The following is a 13,325-nucleotide window of genomic DNA, read 5'->3' on the forward strand; positions in this document are numbered from 1 at the left end:
ACAGTTTCGTATTGGCACTAAGGAGCGTACATAGTTTGTTTTTTACAATCGAAATAGTTTATCCTTTCGTAACAGTATGTGCTCATTAGTGACAAGCAATTCGAACAGATCGACCAGCATTCTTTTTTTTTTTTTTTTGTTCAATATAAAATTTCTTAATTTCTACTTGGTTGAACAAACAAATCTTAAAAGATAATTTTTAAGTGAAAAAGACGTAATACTTGTGAATAATCATTGATCGATAGACTAGAACAGTTTTTGTATTGTATGACTGTATTGAACTAGGGCGAAAGGAAATTTATAAGTGGGCTATTATAAAGGAGAAAAATGTTTGATGAAATCTAGAAGAGTAATGGATGATTTGTCTTTTTCATATTATCCACTAGTTTTTCTTTTTATTCCCATTTTCCGAATCAAATTTAAGGCATCATATAAATGGAATTATATTTATATCATCCGATTGTAATGGACCACCAACAGAGTTCTAACCATAGATCAGCTATACTGCAGATGAACGCAATTTTTTTTTCAGCAGTCGCCCCAGCATTTTTTGGAATACTATTGAATCCAAAGGATATTAAAAGAAACATTATACGTAAAGAAAAAAAAGTTTTCACCATTTCATAGAAAATGCACAGCGGGTATGTAAGCAAATAGAATATTTCACATGGGCACAAAAATACAAGCAGAATTTTCAATAAAAAAAAAAACGAATTTATATGGGAATCTCATACGTTTTTACACACACAGAGAGAGAGTTCTTACCTGTCTGATCGGTGCAGAGAGAATTCACTCCTCCATGTGCTGTTATTAGGTAGATAATTCCCGGAGTTGGCCCGGAGATATTGTAACGACTAGCATTAATCGCAAAAGCTGTCTCGATCCGCCCTAGGTGTTTCCCTATCCAAAGTAAAGTGTGATTCTTTGCAGCAGCAGTTTCTTCGACTGTATCACGATGGTACGCGAGATATTCCCAATCGTTGGAGAGGAGAGCGAATGACAAGCACAGGGTATGGATGGTGGTGAACATCAAGGTGGTGCACACGAACAGGCATATAAAGGTCACCATAGTAGTAGAGATAATAGAACGCTCGAGGAAACTGGATCATTCTGGGCCTCCAACGGCCTCTGGCTGCAAGAGAAGGACGGAGTTTATTATGTTGTGGGCGATAAAAGATGCAAGGAATGGGATGGGGGAAAAATCAGCTGTGCTGTACTAGAAAATGAATTACACTGATTTATATTTCGAACTGAAGCTATTTACGGAATTCCAGTACAAATTCCGCCAATATCGATCCGAAATTGTCCACAACGATACGCTAAAATCGTAAATATTAATTCAACCCAAGAAACAAAAGAAAAACCTTTTCACCTTCTGACAGGAATTTGAATTCTCTGACATAGTTTAAAATACAAAGTACTTCAGTAGAATCTTATATTTTAAAATTTGCGGAGTTTCTAAAATAAGGCAATGTTAGACTCCGCATAATATTATTTATTAAGAATAACTTCAATTCTTAATTCGATTTTAGCTAGCATAACTTCAATTCTCTGAATTGAGGTTATGCTGGCTAAATTTTATAAATTCAGATTTAATAATTTATTCCAATTTTGGTATTCCAACTGTTAATATATAGTTGTTAATATAGTTATATATATACTAGGCGGGCTCCGCCCCCATGACGCCTACGGCGCCCCCACCCCCAGAGTTCCGGACTGGTGGGCCGGTTCTCCTTGAATTCTGAAGACTCGAATTTTGAATACTCGAAAGAGGAGTCTCCCCCCCGAGTTCCGGACTGGTGGGCTGGTTCTCCTTGAATTCTGATGACTCCAATTTTGAAGACTGAGTTTCAAAACGTTTCAAGTAACTTAACAAAAAACGTGAAACAAAACCTTAAATAAAGGCTTGTCGTTTTATATTATAGAGTAGATATTAATATGATATAGTTGTTAATATATGTGTATATTGTGAATATTCAACTAAGAAGGCATTTAAAATGAATTCGAAGGATAGAAATTCGAACGGAATATTTTTTTAAGTTTATAAGACTCTGATATTTCATTACATACATTTTATCTTTTTTGTTAATTAGAACATATTATCTCTCCGGAATTAAAAGCATGCTTAGTTCAATAAATAACTACAAAACGCTACAAAATAACAATTGTTTTTCATTTATTGAATAAAAATCATAAACAAAAAATTATCTTAATGGATTGCGAGTCTTTTAGAAAAAAGATTAACTTTCAAACATTAGTCTCTAAGGTATTTTCGTTACGTCAATCCCTTTTCTTAATACGAACATAAGCATGACTTTATTATAATTCTGTTAATGCATGTGTGATCAATAATGCATTTTTTTACGTCTTAGTTTACTATTGGTTTTTAGTCTATAGGTGGCGCAGAAGAGAATTTCCTATTAAAGATTTACGTATTTTTGTATAAAATCATGCAAACAACTTTCGCAAACCAATAGAAACATCGTGAAAACAGATTAGCGCTATCGAATTTATTCTTCTAAAAATAATTCGTCTTGAAAGATTAAATGAAGTTCTTGCAATGAAAAATCCGCTCAGGAACAGAAAGGTGAAGATTTATTTCGAACATGGAAGATAATTAAAAATTGATCATCGAAAGATTTCTAACGTACATCATTCTTTATGCGACTCTAAGAAAAAGAACTTTTGTTTTTGTGTGTGGAAGTGTTGTAGAAGACATCTAAGTTTTTGTTTAGTTTCTAACTGCTATTTTATTGATTAGTTTATCTGTAGTTGCTCTTCGTGTAGCTATCAAGCTTTGGCAAATGAAAGAAAGAACTAAAATTGGATCCATGTATCATCAATGTGAAAAGTAACTTTGGTAATAGAAAAAACTTCTGTAGAGAGGAAAGTTTAAAAAGAACGAAAACTTTTGAAGAAACATGGCAATAGTTTTCTTGCAAAAATGTAACATTTGAGATTTTAATAGTTTTTGATTCTTCTTAAAGAATCATTAAGATGAATATAAGCATGCTATTTCTTTTAGCCTTGATATTATGAACGAAAATGCAGTTGCTGTTTGCATTTCATCCCCAAGTTTTTATATTAAACCAACAATAATGAAGGCACTGCACAGAGACAGTAAATGTAGATCTTTTCACAATTTTCATAAACTTCATCTCCGAATTTTTCTAGGATATTTAGCCCCAAAAGGCTTCTGTTGTCTTATGCCTCAACTATATTGTTTAGCATCTTAATAACAGACTCTAACTACATTTAATTTCTAGAATAAGGAGTAATACACGTTAGTAACTCATCATAGAAAGAATGAGGTATTTATTCAGATGGCTATCTTAAGTATCCTGCCAGTAAAATGCTGAATCGGGCCATAGATGTATTTAACATCTAAGCAACAATTTTAACTTCTAGATGGCAGTCAGCGATATAACACTACAGAGTAAATAGTGGTGTTTTGAGTAGGTTTAAAATGCAATTTGCATGTTTGGGGCGTAAGCTGGATTTGAATGATGAAGAGGTTGGAAGTCGTTGTGAACCACTCACCACACTGAGCTGTAAAAGGTTTTAATTATTTCTCTCTGGATTTTGAAGTTATGTTGACCACAGATCATTAAGTTTCGGAATCAGCTAAATAAGTTTAGTTTACTTAATAGGAACTTAAATTTAGCCTGAGGAAGCGAGAAACCTATGGTTATATTGCATGTGAATGTATGGTCCTTTATACATCCCTTATCTTCAGCACAATCGTTTGTTATAAAAAGAAATAGCGTAGTGGATTCAGATAAGCATATTAAATTTCCAAACTTATCGTACACGATAGTAAAATTCTTCCTTTAGGAACATTTACAGCTCAGTCAAATCCCGCCCAGAAGGCGAAAAAAATCTTTTATAAAGACATTTTTCGAATAAAGATGAATCAGCTAGCCTTTTTTCAGGTAGTGGCAGGGATTTTTCATCCGCAAAACAATTAGTAGACATTATATGCCGGATTCATTGCCTTGGTTGCTTCAGCCGAATTTCAGAAGTACGCAACGCACCCCCCCCCCCTTCAATCTGTGATAGCTGGAATATCGAAATTATTCGAAAAGAAAGCTTGTATATATTCGACTAACTTCACCCTTGATTTCTTCGGAAATCGTATGCGTTTTGTTTATTTTGCGGAGTTTATAGTGGAATAGTCCGCGCGGATAGCCTAGTGGCTATTCGCTTCGCAACCATATGGCTGTGGAAGAAGTGTCCTAGGTTCGATTCCCGTTCGAAGGGAGGAGCTTAAGGATCTTCGTCAGTCATAGCCAAGTTAACCAGTCTTCAGCGTGGACAGCAGGTTTTTTTCCGCCAGTTTATCTGGGGTTATTCATCCCGCAAGCAGGCAAACCGGTCCCGTGAACACACAGGCTACAGTCATAGAAACACGACAAGGAGGGCAACGGGAGACCACCTTGCGTCATTATTTCCCTAGTAATCAGCTGCAACCCTCTCAAAGAGAGGAAGTCACAGAATCAGATCAGATAGTGGAATGAAAATTTAATTTCAACTCATTGAGATCATTTGAATATCAACTTATCTTTTGTTGGTATAAATTTAAAAGTTCACGCTAAGCATTTTTTTTACATTTTAATTCTTTTAAGCATATTCTTCTGTAAATAATCATACTTCATTTTTGTTTATTCGCTCCAAACTTCTGAGTCAAATTTATTTCGGGATAATAAGAAACTAAACCAAGAGAGACCAACTTTTCCTCTTGGTCACATACCAATATTAGAACTTCGATGCTTCCTACTAGAACCGTTATACAGTTTTTCAAAAAGATATAGGTTTCTTTGTAGATCACAAAAACGAAAAATCGTATTTTGGCTTATGACAGCGTTTATTGTTCAATTCTTTAGATAGTGGAAAACTAAATTGTCCAATATCAAAATTTATAAAGTTAATTTTAATTAGTATTTAAACATATAATTGCTTACATTAAATGATTTACTTAAGTCCATTTTAAAGAAAGAAATATTGGAACATGGATATGGAGGTTTAGTTTGTTTACAAGGAATCAAAATGTGAAACACACTCACTAGTACGAAAATATGACACTTTTACCAGAGGAAAGTCCCGACATATCGGATTCTTTTTATTTATTTTATTTAATATTCATTTTTATTTTATTTTTATTTATTTAATTTATTTATTTTTACAATTTGAAAAATGTTTTGTTCCGAAAAAATGAGAAATTAAGATCCCATTTTATGCCGAAAAAATACGTACTTAATCCCTCATTAGGAGAGCTCAACCAGTCCTAAGGGGTGCTCGAGGAACGGGAGGAACCCCACACGAATAAAATAAATTCTTAAAATTTGAAATTTGGGTAATAAATATCACTAAATAATTATGATAGTTTGTGAAAATTATTTAAGAATAAAAATATTTTTATGTCCCCTTAACTCGTGGAGTACGTATCATGATTTCCTTCAGTTAATAAGATTATTATTTTGACCTGAAAACAAGTGTAACCTTTTATTATACACCGACACACTTTATTTTTTTTAAGCTGTAGACGTTGATTATGAATGCAAATAAGGGCAATTAATTTTTCAATTTAGTAACATGCTTATAAATATTACTAGTTGCAATCAACTTGATCTCTGCCAGATTAAGCCAACTCTAGAAACGAAAACGCTATCGATAAGGAATCTGCATTCGGAATATATTTTTTGTGCGCATTGTGACAAAAGTATTGTATTTTCAATTCTTTTTATCTTCCTCCAACTAATGAAGCATTTCAAACCAGACTGATATCTTTGTGCTATAAAAATAGCTATTAATTTGTTTTAGGTAATACTATACCTTATTAACATAAGGTATTAATATACTGCAAAGAATGTCATAAACATACATGCTCGCATATTCTCGAACCATTGCAATCCGCAGTGCTTCCAATTAATTTACGTTGAGAGTTTGCAATACGCTAAGTGTCCTTGCCAAGTGACCTAACAGGACCTCTATTTATGAGGTATGTCACGTAATTAGGTTTCAGTAATAATGGTTAAGCTCGGTGAATACAAAGATTTCACAAATGAACTTGCGTGAGCGCATTGTTAAATCCCAACAGTGAGAAGGCCGAGGCCAACTGAATGATCGATTTCCAATACGCTTAAAATGATTTACTAACAATGACTTCTACTGTTAATTAAAATTTGATTGGGAGTTTTTAATAAATATTTCTGAATTAGTTAAATTTATTTTCAAAATAGAATTCTTTCATTCCGTGTTAGGAACGACAATTGTAGATTACCAATCGGAGTATGGCTGGAATTGAATTGACTGTAAAAAGTAATCTAGAATAGACATCAGGTTAGTAGATACTATTCTATTATAGAGTAAAGGCTTCAACGCGATAGAAACGTTTATACAGATATTCGTAAACGTCACTTGAAAAAGTACTTGGTCACGTGCGTTATCACGTGTTCTAGGCAATTATTTAAGAATGTTGCTGGTTAGTAATTGTCAAATAATGTTGATCTCAATGGAAAAAAAACAAAAGATCTTTCGGAGTTCGATAAAGGGCTTATTCAGGGCGTCCATCTGGCTGGAACCACTATTTTGAAAACAGCAAATGCTGACTGCTTTCTCAATAGGTGGAATTTCTAACCGGTGTTTATTCAGTGGAAAAATAATCCACATTGCTTGTCTAAGAGGCGTAACTGTGGTCCTACTATAGTCTGTCAGGAACGCGATCATAGTCGTCTAAGGAGGCTTGTGCGGACAAACAGAACTACCTCTGTGCTGCAATTGACGAAAACGTTTAATAAATATCGTTCCCGATCCATAGGTCACCGAGCTCTACCCAGGGAATTGAACAGGATCGGTATTGATAGTCGTGTGCCTATAAGGAAACCACTGATTTCTGCGAAGAACCGGAAAGTTCATCTACAGTAGTGTCAGGAACACCGTGACTGGACACTGGAAAAGTCATGTGGTCCGACGAGTCGCTGTATACTTTATTTTGTATACCGACGGTAAGCAGAGCGTTTAGCTTGGGCTCCATGAAGCAATGAACCCAGCTTGCCTTGTAAACACAACTCGTGGTGTCATGGTGTGGGGCACATTCTGTTGGTACGGAACGGGTGTCCTCCAAGGAATATCTGAACATTGTTCCCGATCAAGTCCATCCATGCTGAAATGTTGATTTTTTTAATCCTGGTAATGGTTGTATTTCATGGACGATTATGCTACTATCCATAGCACAAGAATTGTTCAGCAGTGGTTTGGCGACTTCCACCACAAATCCGGGATCTGAACTCCATTGAGAATGCATGGGACATGTTAGTAAAACAGACACGGGAGCAAAGTCCTCTTCCGTCAAATCTGAGCCAGTTAAAGGACTGTCTGGTGAACGCCTGATATATTGTAGACGTATATGCAATCCAACACCTTGTATAATCTATGCCAAACAGCATACGAGTGTGCTATAATTCGGGCTAATGGAGGTCCAATACGGTATGAAATGTTTCTAATTCAGTAGCCGGTATGTGTATCTTTCAAGCACCATCCTTAATGATGCAACCCACTTTTGTGATTCTTGTGAGAGGATTCATAGAAAGTGAGTGACCTCATTAAGAAATATGGAAACTTGAAGCTTTTAAAAATGCGATAAACAGCTCTTAAAACCTTAATTTCAATCATATATTATTATTATCGTTGAAGTTACAAAACTAAAATACATTTATTTGGAAATTTTAGAGGGAAATTTTATAAAAACTATAACCTGACATGGAGGAAAAGAAAAAGTGAAAGTCTGTTACTAGAAGGAAGGGGTTAGGGAATCAGAAGTCCAAGAAAATGCTATTTCAGGATGCTCCTCTACATAGCCTCAGGATGTCGCTTCAAAGTGAATATAGCGTGCGAGAGTATTTTAATGTACATAAAATAATGTAGGGTAGCTGATACATAAACAAGCATCTACCTTTTGGCGTCTGGCCAGAATTTCAAGATAAAATGGAAATTTATTCGCAACCATTTTACATTTTAGCAACCTCTTCACCTGTAATCATTTCAAGTCTCGTGAATATTTACTCATCTTAGTGCTCGTTCAGTTAAAGCCACGAACTGATAGAATGTTTTTGGATCGTTAACGCTCAGTAGAACAATACGCAAACATTTTCACACCTTTATCTGAACGACTTAGTGCATGTTTCTATTAATATCCTTTTTTAATTATCATTGGTTAAGAACTTCTCCATACATTCGAATTATTTCCTTTTTATGTTCGGATATAATTGCTTCTCCCTGACCAAGTTTTGTGCAATTGACCGCTACAGAATATTGTTCACAAGCTCCATAAATACGTATGCTTCCCTGGAACTGTCTTCTAAGTATATTTGGGATGTCTTCAATAAACAAAAAGAAGTGCTAATCTTTTTTCAGAACGTTTTAATGTGCAATATAATCTCTATGATCTTCTGTAAACATAATGAAAGAGGATGAACTCTAGTTCCATCCTTACTATGCGTTCCGATGCAACATCACCTTAATAACACAATTTAGCGCTCTTTGTAGAGAAATCTTGGCGGAGTTTAAAGTGGTCGTATACTCCATCTGATTAACTCTGATGTAATCCCACTGTCCATCGACATGGCTATTGTAAATTATCTCTCTGACAGTTTACACAAAAACATTTCGTTAAGCAGATGTATTAAAGCTTTGTCTCGCAGCTTTGCTTTTGTGATTTGATGCCATAAATGGAATTTCAGGTATTAGCTTAATTATTAGACATTGTTTTTACGGTAGAGAGTAATAAGCGAATGCGTTAGGAAGATGATTATGCTGTTAATACGTTTTGCAAATAAAGTTTAGATAATAGTTTTAAATTTAGCGTAAACACGTGATTAAATTAACTTACAATATTTTTTATTTATCACAGATGATATTAAAGGATTGAATTAAGTTCTATCCATTGTTTAAACCGTGATAAATCTCACTTATATGGCGACTTTTTTCATCGTTGTCTAATTCGTTATCTTTCTCTAATTGTTTCATTAAACGAAGTGTTAAAAACAACCTTTTTATGTATACACCGGAAAGAAATAAAAGCCGTAACAGTTAGGTCAACTCCGTTTACTGAATTTAACTACTCCTTTCTCAATCTAACATTAGTCAGTCACATCACAAAAGGCTGTAATGTTAGATCGTGTGTGTGAGGCAGAGAAGAGAAACGATATAGTCAGAGTGGTTCTTGGAATAAAAGAATTCTTTGTCGATTCAAGAGAATCGGGAAAAGAGAGTATAAACAAACATTTGTTACTGGTAAATTGCCCTTTAGTGGCAAAGAGTATTTGGGATATCTTCAATTTTTAAATTTGAACTGTTCATAAAAAGTATGTGATACTGAATACAGAAACTGTTTTAATGCACTTTTTCTTGGAACTTCACTGTATAAATATGCTGTGATTTCTGATTGTGTATTTAAAAAATTAACAACTGATGGTATTTAGTAAGATAATGTTTTGAAGGCAAAACTATGTAACAAGGATGACAAAGATCGTGTAATGTATGGAGGCAAAGCCCACTTTACATCAAACTCAATTGAGGTATTGGGAGATGGCTTGTTCTGGGGTTGAGATAAATTACAAGATATAACTTTTAACAAAAGAAATTTATAAAAACAAAACAAAAACATAATTTTCAGACTGATAAGGATATACATCGTTTAGCCTTGTGAAACGTTAGGGCATGAACACACACAAAAAAAAACATTTTACATAAGATACATGGTTTAGTTTAACGCTAACTAAAATGGATTAAGTAAAATCAATTGCTTATCATAGAGGTGTTTACAGCCGAATGATCACACCGTCAGGGAATTTTTAAGAGGATATTCATTTTAATACATTTTTTTAAAATTAAGAGATATCAAATTTATATTTTCAGCGATATCATCATGCATTATCTCCATCTATTCTATCAGACGCGCGATACATTAGCCTAATAGCCTTACTTGTTTTGGCAGTAGAAACAAAACAAGCTGATATTTTACAAGAATAAAGGAATCCCTACGAAAATTGCCTGAACCGACTGAGAAAAATTTAGGGTGGATTTCTTTATTTTTGTTTTTAACAACTGCTGACGAATGCTGTTCAATGCTGACGAAGCGTTAATTGTATATCAAATAAAAACCAGACATGGAATGCATTTTTAAGTGAGAAAATATGCTATTATAAGATTTTGAATCTTAGAAACGCATATTACTAATTGTGTCTTACTAATAATGAAGTGTAACAACACTGATTCTTCCTGAGGGGAGTGATTAACGATCATCCCCATTAATTTATCTGATTGAAATCTAAAAATGCAGATATAAATCGTGTTTGTTAGGATGTTCTGTATAATAGGAAACTATTGCTCTGGTTATTCTGTATATTTATTTATTTTTAGGAGTATCATTAAAAATGAAATTTAACTTAAAAATATAAAATCATCCATATATTCGAAACCTATTAAGAGATATAAAATTATTATAGACATGAATATAAATTCTACTATAATATATGATAGTATTTCTTGTTTTTACTAGCGACATGAGTGAGCCCACACGTTTAATAGAAGTCTTTTTTTTGCTCTCTCTCTCTCTCCCCTAGTTATACTGTGTGTGCGTGTGTGTGTGTGTGTGTTAATGATAACGTAATTACCTTATGATATTAAGAAAATAGTTATTTTCAGCTTATTTAGCTATCAAAGATCGACTTTAGCTTCATGGTAACGATGGTATTTCGAATCGGAATAACTAAACACGCACAACCACCACTGGAAATATAAGTAACCTCATGAATCTGCATTAACAATATCAGAAAACGTCTAAGTAATGGCTTAAAGTAAAACGATTAGGAATAGCGAGTAACTAATCTATTTTTATGATCACTGAGACGATATTGGTTTGAAGTTAATAATTTGGTACATTTTTGAATACTTTTACTGAACGTTTTTGATCAGTGTATATTTCTATTTTTTTTCTATTAAAATTGTTTCGTTAAAATTATCGTTATAAATGAAACAAACTAGGTAAAAAATTTTGACACAGAACCACGCAACGAATTGAGTTCAGTATAAAGAAAATATTTAAATAAAAATAAGATTTCATAAAATAAACGTAAGGCAATCTGGTTGGTCGAGAACTCTCCAACCAACACCCTTGGGTAGTAAATGATCTTTGTCATTATTAGCCCACCACCTTACTTATTGGTTAAGTAAGGTGATGGTGAAACGTGAAGTCATTCGACAAAGATCGGTTTTTAGTCTAGAGTAGGGTTATCCGTGAACGTACATAGGTTTATAAGCGCACCGTTAGTGTAATTATCATCAAACAACACTTATACAGACTGTTTCATCGATATACATTGTCACTGTAAATAACTTCGACGTTGATGGAACAATTTCTGTAAATAAAAACCAAGAAAGGCAGCAACAAAGGAAATGTTTTAATTTGGAAATAGTTCGAAATCCAAATATTCTACAAGTGACTAAAATGTATAATTTTATTGAAATATCGGTCATAGTATTATGTTTAACATCTTACTGAAATGTTATTTTACAATGTGCAAAAAAAAAGGATTATTTCACTTTTTTTTCGTCTTGACAATGCCTTACTTACTGTTAAGCGAAATCTTGAAATAAAATTATTATTTATTATTTTTTTACTTGTAAATACTTAAATCTATTTAGTAGTACTTTGTATGCATAATCACCAGACGTTTAAAGCAATCTCCTATATATATATATATATATATTTAAACTTTTATGGAAGATTAGAATTTTCTTACTGTTAGACGGAGAATCATACCATTTGTAATCACATCTTATTATTTTATACATTAAAAAAATGCAAACATCACTTTTTTATTAATATTAATTCAATCGTAAATAAACTTGCTACTTATTTTTGTCTCTGGTTCAATATGAGTAGTCTTAACATTAATTTGTGCACGAAACATGCACTTAAATTATATATTTACATATTAAATACGATACATGTAAACATTTTTTTACATATAAAAACATCATACTTTGCGTAACTGCAAATAACCTGTTTGATTATATAGATCATTACTTGGATAAAAATCACTAACTAAACCTGTGTGAAGTGATCATTTTGAAAGTCTTTTCGAGTCCAAGCAAACCCTTATCTACTTTTGACTTCACAAGTAACGAGAATTAGTTTTCCTTTATACAGTTTAAATTAAAATCTGAAGTAATTAAACAATGTATAAAGATCACTACATATTAGGATTATAAATCTGATTTACACTGTTAGAGGTAAGTTTTAAAATATATAGTGCCGAGATACGCTCACTTACAAATTTTCTTTCTTTCCATCTAGTGAGAAAGACTAGAATTAATAAACAGAAAAACTAACCTTTGTGCTAGTACAGTGTTGATAGAGACGGGAGCAAATAACAGGGGTCGATCTTTCTTCTCTGGTTCTGACTGTTCCTCTTGTAACAGGAGCTAAAGTTTGTTCAAGTTTTTCGCGTGTAACGTGAAAGTCCTACTGTAACATCCCTTGGGTTTGTGTGTCTTCATCTCTATTCCTGAAGCATCTCTGATACACATGATGCGGACACGTGTTAGATGTAATAGGATCTGATCTGCGATCGAAGACAAATGGGATACCGCGCAGGCAGCATCTTCTGTTTTCTCATATCTTTCTCTCCGTTATTTTGCCCCTGCAGGATATGCAAACAGGCATGAAATTTAGTAAGGACTTGGGTAGTAAATATCTCACACACGCACGATGGAAGAGTCGTTCTATCTCTCTCTCTCTCTCTCTCTCTCTCCTCGCAATACAAGGTAAAAGTCAAAAGATTAAATATCAGTTATCCGTGCAGTACATTAACTTCGCTCGCTTAGAATGGGCACGCGAGCCTCCCATGAGCAGGTTGGCACAACTCGGCAGTCTTATGCCCGGCACATCCGATCACCACGGTACGTGTAAAGATGGTTGGCTAGTGATTACCCGTGAGTCTGAGCGACTCACGTTGGCAATCCGAGCCATTTGCGGCCTTCTGTTGTTTCAGTATAGGCGTGGCTAAATATTCGCAGTTGAAGGCTGTTGGATCACGGGCACAGGACATAAGAAATATTTCTTTTCACGCTCACGCACCTCCAGAACATGTCTTTTTTTCCAATTTTTCTGAATATAGAACTTGTCAGTCGGCAGACATCGTTATGTATTCATTGCAAAATCGAAACATGTTTTCCCATAGGAACTTACTGCAATTTATTGCCCAAATAAATGTAATTCTGTCGAAGCAGAAAACAAACGAAATGTCGGAAAAGAAGGAATA

General features: G+C 33.9%; 1 protein-coding gene across 1 annotated transcript in view; it reads right to left on the reverse strand.

The window, feature by feature from the left end:
- The window catches only part of LOC150108973 (uncharacterized), a 93,390-nt gene extending 80,595 nt beyond the window's left edge, over positions 1-12,795 (reverse strand). Inside the window, exons 1-2 of the mRNA XM_090404674.1 lie at positions 12,395-12,795; positions 766-1,132 (exon numbers count right to left, since the gene is read on the reverse strand). Coding sequence (XP_090260800.1) covers positions 766-1,069 — 304 coding nt within the window. The 5' untranslated portion in view covers positions 1,070-1,132; positions 12,395-12,795. The remainder of the gene's footprint in view (positions 1-765; positions 1,133-12,394) is intronic.
- Positions 12,796-13,325: the final 530 nt, after the last annotated feature.

Source organism: Typopeltis vanoorti, chromosome 2 (genome assembly GCF_054136105.1).
Source record: "Typopeltis vanoorti isolate ZY-2024b chromosome 2, IOZ_Tvanoo_1.0, whole genome shotgun sequence".
NCBI classification, from domain to species: Eukaryota; Metazoa; Arthropoda; class Arachnida; order Uropygi; family Thelyphonidae; genus Typopeltis; species Typopeltis vanoorti.